The 13,197-nt window shown below is 41.9% G+C and overlaps 1 protein-coding gene across 7 annotated transcripts in view; it reads right to left on the reverse strand.

The window, feature by feature from the left end:
- DUSP16 (dual specificity phosphatase 16) overlaps positions 1-13,197 on the reverse strand; it is a 91,634-nt gene that overhangs the window by 24,589 nt on the left and 53,848 nt on the right. For all 7 annotated transcript variants that reach the window (XM_043563261.1, XM_043563256.1, XM_043563257.1 and 4 more), the window contains one exon: positions 1,982-2,145. In XM_043563261.1, coding sequence (XP_043419196.1) covers positions 1,982-2,145 — 164 coding nt within the window. The remainder of the gene's footprint in view (positions 1-1,981; positions 2,146-13,197) is intronic.

Consider the following 13,197-nt stretch of genomic DNA (forward strand, 5'->3'; position numbering starts at 1 on the left):
CATCTGCTGTAAAGAAGTTTACTGACAGTCTTCCACAAAACCTCCTTACCCAGGCTGTTTTCCCCTTGAGCTTCCATAAATTTATTCCTTCCCCACAACCACCTCCTCCCAATGCTTCTGTGTACATATCCTCTTCAGCCTGTTCAGTGTCCACTGAGAAACCAGATGAAGGAGAAAACCATCCTCTCCCCATGTCTTCAACTCCAGGGTCCATTTTAACCGCTAGAGTCGTTAACAGACACATATGTTAAACCTGGAAATAGTACATAGCAAAATGAATGTGCCATTTAACTTGATGTCAAAAGTAACAAAAATGATCTATAACACAATTATTTGTAAAAGCACCTGCTGACTGGTTATGTTTTTTTTGTTTGTTTTAACTAGGGGTAAATCGGGACAGGATCCTTAACTAGGATGAATTTTATTTCATTTTCCGATTGAGGATTAACTAAAACATCTTCAGCTTTATCCCAGGGATGTATGTGACTGTAGGAAATTAATTTTGGTTTCTGTGACATAGGTTGCTTATCTCTAAAAGAGAACAATAATCACGTGTTCAAAGAACTGTGACCCCACCAGAAAGGCTCAATAAAAGTATAAACTATTGGCAGCTCTTCCTGCCTATGGGTCCTGTCCTCGTGCTTTAATAAAATCATCTTTTTACACCAAAAAACCCCAAAACAGTATAAACTAGCAAATTTCAAATCTCTCACAGTAAAAGCAGAGATATCAATAACAGTGTCGAGGCAAAATTTTACAGAGGTGGGAGTTTTGAAAAAACAAAAAAGAAAAAATGAAAGAATCCCCCACTGCTGGCAAACACAGAGTATTTTTGCTTTTCATGTGCTAATACAAGCCAATCTGGGAGCTAGTTTTATGGTCAGCCCAACTCTTTCAATTACTCAAGGAGAAAAGGTACCTCCCCCCTTTACAAGTAAGTAGCACCTGTGGGGTGCCTGGATGGCTTAGTCAGTTAAGCATCCAACTCTTGATTTTGGCTCAGGTCATGATCTCACAGTTCATGAGACTGAGCCCCACAGTGGGTTCTGTGCTGACAGGGCAAAGCTTACTTGGGATCCTCTCTCTCTCTCTCTCTCTCTCTCTCTCTCTCTCTCTCCCTCCCTCCCTCTCTCTCTCTCTCTCTCTCTCTCTCTGCCCCTCCCCTGCTTGCTCTCTCTCTCTCTTTAAAAATAAATAAATAAAGTAGCACCTGTAAGTCACCAACAGGTAAATTAAGATCTTTGATTGCTCTTTTAGAGAAAAACCTCTTTTCTGGGAAGTTAGAGCACAGTTTCCCAGCACTACCAGTTAAGAGCATATAAGCTGTGCAGGCAGGCAGACCTTAGTTCTACTACTGTTACACCAATACCATTATATACGGTGGGCTGGATCACTATGGATTCCTCTATTGGGCGCACCAGCTTCACCTGTGTGAACCTTTTCAGCAAGTCCGAGCTCCTCCCTCTTCTTTCTCAAGCTGCTCCAGGCAGCCTTTGACGGGGCAGCCTGCAGTGCGTGCTCTTAGCCCTTCTCCTCACTATCTTATTCCCACCCCCATCCCTCCAGCCAGAGGCCCTTCCTCAATCCAAGCTCAGCCTGAGTCCCTTTCTAGTATGCCTCAGTAAACAAATACAGTTACAAATGTGAAATAATCTAGGAAGTATCAGCCTTCCTGAGTGTGCCCAATGACTACAACAGAACAATTAATACCCTAAGAAAATCCGGCTACACTTCTGACAAATCCTGTCCTATCCCAGGTCTCCCGGATCTTTGAGGAACAAGCAAGTGTGACAATATTTACATCTTATGGCAATCAGTAACATCAAACAAAACAGCCCTCCAGAAGCTAATGCAAGTGCCACAGGGAGTCACACTGAGAATGCTGTACTTCCTTTCTGGAAGCGACAGCTGATGGGCAATCGCGATTTCTCCAGCTGCTAACAAGAAACCCTACAATGAAGGATATTTTCAAAGCACCCACCTTGTTGAGGACATCTCGCTGGCAGCCAAGATACAGATTGGGAAGAATTCGGGTTGGCCCAATGTTGGCAACAGGAAGGCAAGGCTGAGAAATGCAGGTAGGGACTACAGCAGATTTTCCTTCACAGAGGCCAGGGAAACAACGGGAGAACTCCGCAAACCCACCTAAAAATACACATAAAATTACTATGCCATGCACTAGGATAAAAATCAGCCTTTCGTTAACTGCTCAAATATAACTCTAACTGGTTAAAAAAAAAAAAGGTCAAATCCCACAGATGCAAGTGGACAGCACTACACACGTACTCCTGTCCACAGCTGTCCACCACGGAGCCTGGCATACAGCCCGGCAGTGAGCCTTGGCTTATAGGGCCACGATGGGGAGCCGTACCCCTGAGGACACCTAACTGGACCCGTCTCTTTCTCCCTCTCTCCAACCTCACCTACCCTACATTTCCTCCCTGCCCCCAGTCTCCCAAATGAATACTCTCCTATGGAACTTAAAGAGGATTTAAAATAAGTAGCAAACAGGGGCACCTGGGTGGCTCAGTCAGGTAAGCACCTGACTCTTGATTTTGGCTCAGGTCATGATCTCATGGGTTCATGAGATCAAGCCCCACACTGGGCTCTGCACTGACAGCATAGAGACTGCTTGGGATTCTGTCTCTCCTTTCTCTGCTTCTTCCATGCTGGCATGCACATGCTCACTCACTCACATGCTCTCTCTCTCTCAAAATAAATAAATATTTTAAAATAAAAAAATAAAAAAAGTAGCAAATAAGCCAAGACAACTATTCAGAGAGGTGAAATGGGGATATAAAAACAAAACAAAAACAACCATGAACTGAGGCCAGATGTTATTTCTTCAAAATAAAATTGATCAAGTTAAAAATGCTAGAGTTAAATTTCAATCTTCCTACTATGTAGGTTTTTTATGTCAAAGGGATCACAGACATATGCGCCCCTACTCTTGCAAATATTCTTCACATCAAGTCCTTGAAATTCCTGGACAGTTAATCAAGGTTCCTATAATTACCAGTGACTCCTGGGATCCACTGTTCATTTTGCTGAGCACTATGAAGAAGTGGTGACAGACCCTAATTTCTTAGGGTACATGAAGGCCTTGTGGCAAGATTCCTACACCTAGAAGAATCCCGTTTTTCCTAGTCCAGTCCTTACTATGATCTGCTCTGTGACCTTCATTAAATCACCATCTTGCCATTTCTTAATGACAAGACATCTACCCAACCATTGGAGGCACCCTCACCCCCTCTGAAAAAGAAAAAATGAATATGGTCTTCCCTGGGTTTTCCAATATAAATATTCCTTGCTATTCAAATCCAAACCCAGAATCTAAAGATTCTGATAAATTTTCAGAGAAATCTTCTGCTAGCCAAACTCTCATTACTCACCAAGTTCAAAGTCAGGAAGCAAAGAGATTTGGATCACAGGAAATACTTGTATATTTTTAGTACTATTTAATTAAAAAACAATTAACATGTTATTAGGACAGGGCAGCCCCACTTTTACCTCTTTAATCAAGCCCTAAACAAGATCTTAAAATCTCACTGAACATTTATCCAGTTCTTTGAGTTACATTCTGTTAGTCTTTAGTCCACTTCCAGAAGCAACTAAAACATGTCCTCAAAAACTGCAGACATGCAGGGAGCTGGGAGGGGAGAGTATGTCATCCCTTATTATCCCCCGTAGTATGTTCAACTGAAGTTGAATCTGCTGGACTCCTGTGTCTACTGTCTGTACTCAGTACAGGTTCCACAATGCAGCAAGCTAGGATGGCAAGGGGCCTGTGACAGCTATGGTACCCAGAACATGCTGAAGTGTCATTCCTAGCCTCCACCTAAGTGTCTGTGCAGTTTTTACTCATCAGCAGTTCTTAAGGTAACCTGATGGAAAGGTAGGCAGTTCCATTACAGAAATCCCATACTCCTTCATGTGATAGATGAGGCCCTCGGGACGTGTTCCTGTATAGTTCCATGGCTTCATTACTTACCATTTCCAAGCACGGCCTCCAGCCACACAAAACCCACTTTCATTTCACACTCTGATGCTGTTCTCTTATTCAGGATTATCACCACCACTACCATGCCCTGTGCATGCAGACGCAGCAAGCAAAACACAGACAAGCCCCAAGACTGACGGCAGAGAAAGAGCACAGGTTGAGTTCAGATACATTTAGGACCCAGCCTCACCTGGGAGGCCTTCCTCCACCCTGGATCTGCAGCTATTTGTTTAGCTACATCTTGTTAGGATTCGCCAGAGACACAAAGCGAAAAAAGCAATGCTCTAAGGTTACATTTCCCAAAGTGTGCTCCAAAGCACTAGGGTCCTACAGGAAGTTGACAGACAAGATACTGGTCCAAAGAGTAAGAGAAATACTGCGTATCATATTTCCCTGGGAGAATCACAGCACATATTAGCATATTAAAGACTCCAAGGAAATGAGTTTAATGTAACTCAAATAAGTTTCCCAAACCATTCCCCCCACTGCCTAAAATCTATTTATAGTAAGGGCAACTCACAGTTGAGGAAATGTTACACAAGGGCCATTGCAAGTACTGAAATGGAGCCAGTCACAATTCCTACACCTATGCTCATAGAGCATAACCCACAGGGAACCTCAAGAAAGCGGTCAACCTACCTTGGCCTATGTATAAGAGTGTCAATGATTAGTATTTATAATTTGTTTCTGTTAGTGTTCCGTTCCTTTTCAGTCTAAGTGCATAACACAGTTATTTAAGGTGAGGTGTGTTGTTTTTTTTTTCCCCCCCAAAAGTAGTTCTTCTAACAGTAAGTGTTAAAGGGTCTCATCGTTCTTTATCTACCTTACACCTACCCAACATAATAACTGACAGGCACTATTCTGATTACAATTTAATTGTAGGAGTTTAAATATTAATAAGCTTCTGTTAACTTCTCTGGGTCCGGTATTTCTCCACAGAGCTGTTCTCAGATTTTTTTTCTATCGTGGCTCTAATACAGTTCATGTAATAGCCTCTCATTTAAATCTAACAGAACAATATTTCAGTAAATATTCTCAGAGAAAAGAGAAACAATCCAAGGAAACTCCAGTTGAATTCCATTTTAAATTTATAAGTAATCAGATAAACAAATAATACAAGTAATCAAAGAATTACTTAACAATAATTGTTAACGTTAGCAAACACTAATGTTTGGTAAGCGACAAACATTGCTCTAAGCACTTTAAAAGTATTTATTCAATCTTTGTAACTATGAGGTAGGTGCTATCATTATTCCCATTTTACAAATAAGAAAACAGAGGTTCAGAAAAACATAGGGTAATAACTGGCAGAATTAGGATATGAGCCCCAGCAGTCTGGCCCTAGAGACTATACACTCAATGGCTGTGCTATATCATCACTTCTCCAAATACTACGAGATTAACTCCCTCTTAGGATACGGGGACAGCCTTGCTGATTTCTATGGGGTCCTGCCCTCACTAGCCGTGACCAGTCAGGTCTCAATACCAGGCTGAAAATGGCCATGGGCCTCTCCCAAACTGATGGCAGAGCCTCATTTCCCCAAAGCTACATGGTCAAAAGCTTCAATGTGGGAGGAAAAAAAAGGGCAAGAGGTCTGACATAACCAGAGACACAAGAAACTCTAAATGCACTTTGCATGAAACCAGTAACAGAATTGACAGATGAATTAGTTAAAGTATAAATACAGTCACTGGTTTGTTCAGGATCACAGTGTGCAAGGTGGTTGTGAAACTGAAAGCTGTCTTGAGGACTTTCAGGCCATCCTCCACAAAGCAACTGTCAGAGGGGACACAATTTGGCAAAAACCACAGAGTCAGTCACTGTTGGCTGTTTGAGGTCTGGCCTTATCACTAATTACTACCATGATCCTAAATCACTTTTAACTTTTGAGTATCTCAAAAGTGAGTGTGGCTCTAGAAAATTCTAAGAGAACAGAAATAAGAGCAGGAAACCAGTTTTTAACCTCAAAACAAAACAAAAAAGCCAAACAAAAACAGCAATAACACACGGTAAGAACACATTATAAAACAAAAAGAAATCTTTTTTACCTATCTTTTCAATGAATCTCTGGCACAAACCTGAATAGCCTTAAAATACTGAACAGATTTCACTAAAATCAGAGCATACAGTGCTCAGTCTTGACTGAGATGTCCCAAACCATAGTTGCTTCCAGAAAACACGACCTGAGCCAAAGAGTACATTTTCCCTGATCTTTATCTAGGACAATGTTCCACTCTGCTAACACCCTCCTTCATTGACAGTTTTTTTCCATTCAATGACCTTTCATTCATCGTTGTACTCTAGTGACCTCAGTTTTATTTCATTAATTAACAACAGATGAGACACTGCCTGATTTCCCCGAACTCTTGAAAAACTATCTGTGGCCTCATCAGCAACTCAGTTTTGAAATATGTCTAAAATGTCCTTCTTCCTCTTACAAACCAGATCTAATAGGAAGAAAAATACAATTCATCTACGCAAACTTTTCGTTACAAATGGCTGACAGATACAAAACCCATCTTATTGGCCCTGTCACAACCCTCCATGGTCCCACAGACTCCATGTTAGATTCCATTACAAGAAGATGCAACATTGGCACATTATCCTCCTCTGTTGAAAATGTTTTAAAATACCTTTTAAAGTTGTTAAGGATTTAACTCACCATCCAATCTCACCAAATTTCTATCGCTAGATTTTACATTATCACCTGGGAATGTAGAAAATGGAAAGTCGTATAATCCATATGAGCTTCCCTAAGACAGACCTGAGTCTGAATGGTGGCTTCCACTCTTCCCTGTATGCTGGAACACTTGCTTTTAAGAGAAAGGAAGACATAAGGGGCACCTGGGTGGCTTGGTTGGTTGAGTGTCCGAATTTGGCTCAGGTCATGATCTCACAGTTTGTGAGTTCAGGCCCCACATCGGGCTCTGTGCTGACAGCTTGGAGCCTGGAGCCTGCTTTGGATTCTGTGTCTCCTTCTCTCTCTGCCAACCCCCCCCCCCCCCCAAGCTCATGCTTGCACTCTGTCTCTGTCAAAAATAAATAAACTTAAAAAAAAAAAAAAAGAGGAAGGAAGACATTCATGCAGATGCACCTGGCCTGCAGAGAAACGCAGACAAGGAGACCAGAGGGTAGACATGCAGATTTGGACTCTACAGATCTGGATGGACAGGCAGTCAAACTACAATTTCTGTTAGTCTTCCACAAGTCCAGCCAGTAGAATGCAGGTTTATACATAAAAATGTACACATTACTTTGGACACAGAAAACATCTGGTGTAGCTTAAAGGCATTCATAATTATGTATCACCTTATTCTAATTCAGCCAAAAAAACTTCTTCCTTAAGTGACCTACCTCCACAATTCTAGTCACAAATACCACGTAAAAAGTCAATGTGAACTATCATTTAATTTTCAGAGAAGAAAAAAATCTGGCAAGTAAAATAAAATACATATAACTCTACTAAACAATTCCAATTAGTCACTCTTTTCTCTTCCCTCTGACCCTTGCCACCAGTTTTTTTCTTAACAAGGAATATTTGTAATAAAACAAAAGTAGCACTTTACTACAGCTTAGTGATGTTACATTAATGTTTAAGCCTCAAATTCTAAAAATGGATTCCCTAGTCTTTCTAACTAGAGACGAAGGTCAATTCCATCACTGTTAAGAGCGTTCCCTGCAGGGAGAAAGGCAGGACTTCTTCACTTCTGGCCACTCATTAGAGCACTATCAGCAGAGCTGCCCAGGGTGGGAAGAGTTACAGGCAGCTCCCTCTCATATTCTGAATGGATTCCACAGCTCTACATAGAAACAGTGCTTATACAAAGCTCTACTTCAAGACAGACTTTTCTAAAAAGTCAATGCAAATTAATTTTTATATTAAATTTTCAGAGTTTATATAGCTTCAGTTTTTAAATATAGTCTTCATGTAGTTCAACCTTTGTAAAACAAAGACTCCATTTTTGTGACATAATACAACCCATTCACTTCCTTATTCCAGAATGCATATGAAGGATTTAAGTGAAGTATACCTGCACCTGTAGAGAACATTTCTCTCCATACTGAAAATAAAATCTGCTACTTTGCTATTGCACAAAGTAGGCAACCCTAATATTAAAAACTAAATTTCTGGGGCTCCTCGGTGGCTCAGTTGGTTAAACATCCAACTTCAGCTCAGATCATGATCTCCAGGCTCGTGAGTTCAAGCCCCGCATCAGGCTCTGTGCTGACAGCTCAGAGCCTGGAGCCTGCTTTGGATTCTGTCTCCCTCTCTCTCCACCCCTCCCCCACTCACTCTGTCTCTGTCTCTCTCAAAAATAAACACTAAAAAAAGTTATAAAAAAAATTAAATTGCTGAAATGTATGTTTCAATTGTTGAAATGTTATTTTGATAATAAATATACATTTCACTTCACAGTGAAGTGACTGATTCAGGCAAACTTTGTTCTCTAGCCACTCACAAAAAGACTCAATTCTTCCAGGGTCAGCAGACTATACACACGGAGAGTTGAAGCTAGTTAAATAAAATGAACAAGAAAATGAAGGCACCATAATTTCACACCCCTAAAGAAAGCAAACAAAAATAAGTAGCTGTACTATTCCAATGTATATAGGTTCGTCTGGGTAAGCCAAGCCACACATGATTGATAAATCATTTCTGAGAGGGTAGAGACCATGGCATATTTTTCTGAACAACCTTAGCAGCATTCCTTCTTTGTCTTATTTAGCCAATCCTCCATGGAGCAGCACTGACGAGAAAAATCCCTAAATAATACAAGGCATTAACTTTAAGCTCTTATCCCATTCACTCTGTGTCCACCAGAGCACAGACCAAGAGGAAAGCGGACAGGTATGCACTGCTGTGGAGACCATCCAGGAAGCCCAAGAAGTAGCCTACGTCTCACAAAACTTGCCCATAAATGACACCTCCAAAAAAGCTTACTCTGCATCACTCTATCACCTCGCCCAATCAGGGAATGAAAGATTCTATCTAATCTAATTTGGGGATTAATACACTTATCACCTAGACAAAAAAAGAATTTTAAAGTTTCAAAGTACTAGCAGGAAAAAAAAACCCAAATACTATAATAATGCAATTCTTTTGATTCAGAATGTCTAGATCTCATTATTCCCCAAGATCTAGATCTAGATCAATTAGCAAAATTCAGAAGTATTGTTTAGTAAAGAACTCTCAGAAGATGTAGAGTGATACCTATTTTACTGATCTTTCAAATTGGCAATAGAGAGCCACACCCAGAAACTCCTCTTAAAACACCCATGACACACAGCGAGGACTCCTAATAAATGCCCTCAAAGATTTTTCTAAAGAGTGCAACCAGAATAACCAAACAAAAGGAATATGGCCAGAATCCACCACTCACTGAGTAAAATCAACAAGTTCTGTAAGAGGGAAGCCAGATTCACAGAGGCAGCCCTGACTGATCCTGCAGTAATGTTAAGGGATGAAGACAACGGCAAGCAAGCAGTGTCCGGGGACTTCCCGAGAAGTAAGAATTTAGGATGCCTCGTCAGCATGGATAGGAAGGTTATTTAAGAAACTGTATTTGCTCATTTCACCTGAAAATAAAGATCTCCAAGTTTGTACTGTTTGATGTCCCCAGATCCAATCTAACACTTTCAACTCCCTTTGGTCATGTTTACTTGAAAGACTTACTAACACCTTTAAAATAAAGTCAAAGCCAACGCCTCCCTCGCTTTCCTTCCGCATCCCCATCCATGGTAGCCCCAGCCTCCTGGTCAGCTCAGCAACATCCAGTTGCTATGCCAACACACTGACTTTCCTTTCAGTCTCTCCTACTGTCCTGCCTTTCCATTCCCCTGCCGCCCCCTGGTCCAGGACCTTCATACCTCACTCAGATAAATTCAGTAACAGCTCTCTCTCTGATCCACTTGTTCTGTTCCCAACTCATGTCCAATCTGCTGCCAGATGAAGCATCTTAAAATAAGGTTTTGATGTAATCTCTGCTCCCAAATATCCACAGGATAAAATCTACGATTGTGAGCAGACATTCAAGACGCTTCCTAATCTAATCCCAATCTATTGTCCAATCTGATTTTCCATGCCACCACCCTACATGTAAAAGGAAAAATCAGTCTTCTCTTTTCCTAACACACCCTTGTTTTCCAATCTTGAGCCTTTGGCAATCCAGTCTCCCCAATCCATTTTGTATTTCCTTCCAAACCATAGGCTAGCCCAGGTCATACCTCTTCTACAGAAGTCTACCAAGGATTTTTTTTTTTTTTTTTACCATAACTAATAAAATACATTTCACATCAAAACCTTCTGAACACACAGGTGACACCAGTGGCAGCCAGAAAGACACAGACAGACAGCTCTGACAGAGCTCTGGAGAGCTGGCCAGGGGTCTTAGGTTGATGCTGGGGGGCCAGGTCCCAGAAACAAATTTCAGGATGCTATCTTCCCTTACTGAGTTGCTCTCCAACAGTTTCAATACTCTTCTGTTGCTTTAAAAAAAAAAAAAAAAAAAAAAAAAATCTTTCCTGACCAGTATATATGGTCCTGCCAACTTAGAAATTTCTAAAATTTATGGCAACCATCTGGCAGTAAGTATTTGCCACTGACTTGGTAAGTATGAATTATCTTTGTGTGTGTGTGGTGACCTCTATTTCTCCAGCTTTACTACACTGTGAACTACTTGTGGATAAGAATTATGTCTCACACTCCTTTGTAATCCCCTCAGCATTTAGCACAGTGCTTGGCACATAACTGAAATTCAATAAATGTTTACTGAATCCTTCCTTGTTACAATGAATAGCTGTTGATGGACACAAGTCTTGTATATTTTTGGTGCTCAAAAGGATTTCCTGATTCCATTCAAAGCCTAAAGCTATGCTGGCATGGGCGGGGGCCCAGAATCTGCTTCCTATTCTTGGACCACAATGCCCTAGAAGACTCTCAGGGTGACAGAGGCAGCACAGGGCAAGAAAAACTTTTTTCTGCTACTACAGAAAAAAATGTAGAATCAATGAGTGCTACTCTGGTCATTGACAAACAATACTGAATCCTTACTGTGCTTCCTCCATACCCAATCTTTAGTGTGCTTCTGACTCTACATGAAAAGTAGAGAGAAAAAATTTTTTCTGATATCCATAAGTGGCTCAGAACTCCATATGATCCAGAGAGCCCAATCATACCTGCAGGGGTCAGAATTCCAATAATGACTTGGAAGGTCCAATAATACCCCCGGGCTCAGGGTATCAGGGCACGTCCCTTAGGAAATTAATCAGACGAACTACAATTAGGACCTAGATAAGGATGAAGTGGCTGCTGGGCAGGTTTTACAGTGATCATCAAAGCAATGGGTGAAGTGAGATTATAAATCGGGAGATAACTCTATGAGTCAAGAGGAAAAAGGGGTATGAGTCTGGTCTCAAGAGAATGACTCTTAAAAATCAAATTTGACTAACTTATAAACTGTCTATGAATCACCATATAACTCATCTCTCATGCCATTCTACGTGAAGCTCCAAGCCTTCTGAGCTACCCTGTAGAAGGCTCTCCCAGGGACTACTTCTGTGTATTTCACTCTATCAACAGTCTTCTTGGCCAACTGCACAGCCTCCCTGGAGACTTCACAAAGTGGTCAGGAAGAAAGGGATATCTGTTCAGTCAACCAAACAACACTAGAGGCTACTGGAATCACACTTAAGTTAAAGAGATTTAGTGAGCACCTACTGTGAGCAGGACATGGCACTAGGTGAAACAGAGGCCCTTTCTGGAATGGAGAGTTTAGTGGGACAAATGCTAACCAAATAATTAGATAAATAATTAACTAATTATAGGCAGGTGGCCAAAGGAATGTGTATCACAGAGAAAACCAACTTTGCCTAGTGGCTAGGGAAGGCTTGACAAATACACTGACTCCAGCAGGAAATGTGAAGGGAGTGGAGGACAGGAGGAGAGGGCGTCTGTGAAGGCCCAGAGAGACTGCCACCACAGGTTTACAGCACCTGAGAGGAGGCCTACAGAAGTGAGATGGAATGAGGACTTACATGGCATGAGATGAAGTTGGAGAGGCAGACAGGAGCAGCCATTACAGGGCCTTGTGAGTCAGTTATGGATTTGGGAATTTATATGAAAAGCAATGATGCATATTAGACCAGGGAGTTATATAAATCTGGATTACATTAAAATATAAAAGTACAACTTTGGCTCCACTGCGACTGAGGGATTCTGGGGGGCACAGCAGAGGACAGGAGAAGACTAGTTAAGAGGCTCTTGGAGCCCTCGGAGAGAGGGAAGTCTTGGCTTGAGAGCTGGTGGCAGAAGAGGAGGAGAGCAGATGCTCCGTGAGGTCAGAGGACCTGGTGAGTGAGAGGTGGCAGAGGCTGCAGCCAAATCCCTGAAGGCTCACACATTTGTCCTCCTGGTTTAAAGGGCTTGTGTCATTTGATTTCATTTTTTCTCAACTCTCACTTCTCCCCTTTGCAAAAGAAATCCACTCTAGTCCCCCCACTACCCTCTTCAAGTCGATGTTCAGTCCTGACATTTTGAATCATGTTTCTCCCCCCTCAATCAGAATGCCAGGGTCTGACCCCCACCAAATCTTACTCCTCTTCCCAGGTTCAACTACAATCCCATTGCCATAATCAAATCTTCCCCAACCTCCACAGATGACATTCCATCACCCCGATCACCACATCACATGGTACAGCGCATGATCATGTGCTCCTCTCTTTCACCTACTCTAGGCATGTTTCCCCAAATTAATCATTAGGTTCTCAAGGGCAGGGCCGAGTCTTTTGCTTTCCTGGTAGCTCAGCCCTGGGCCCAAACACAAAAGTGCCTGTGAAACACTGAGAAGTTAGACTGGATGAAAAGTCCTGGATCTGGCACTTCTCCAGAACCACAGGTGACATGACCAGGGCCAGGGAAAATGGAGGCCACCAATGTCATCTAGGGTGCTGTCACTTGGCTTGTGCAAACTGTCAGGATGAGTAACCAAGGAACTATCTTTTTTTAGAAAAAAATTTTTTTTAATTTTTTTTTTCAACGTTTATTTATTTTTGGGACAGAGAGAGACAGAGCATGAACGGGGGAGGGGCAGAGAGAGAGGGAGACACAGAATTGGAAACAGTCTCCAGGCTCTGAGCCATCAGCCCAGAGCCTGACGCGGGGCTTGAACTCACGGACCGTGAGATCGTGACCTGGCTG

The sequence above is a fragment of the Prionailurus bengalensis genome, chromosome B4 (genome assembly GCF_016509475.1).
Source record: "Prionailurus bengalensis isolate Pbe53 chromosome B4, Fcat_Pben_1.1_paternal_pri, whole genome shotgun sequence".
Classification (NCBI taxonomy): Eukaryota; Metazoa; Chordata; class Mammalia; order Carnivora; family Felidae; genus Prionailurus; species Prionailurus bengalensis.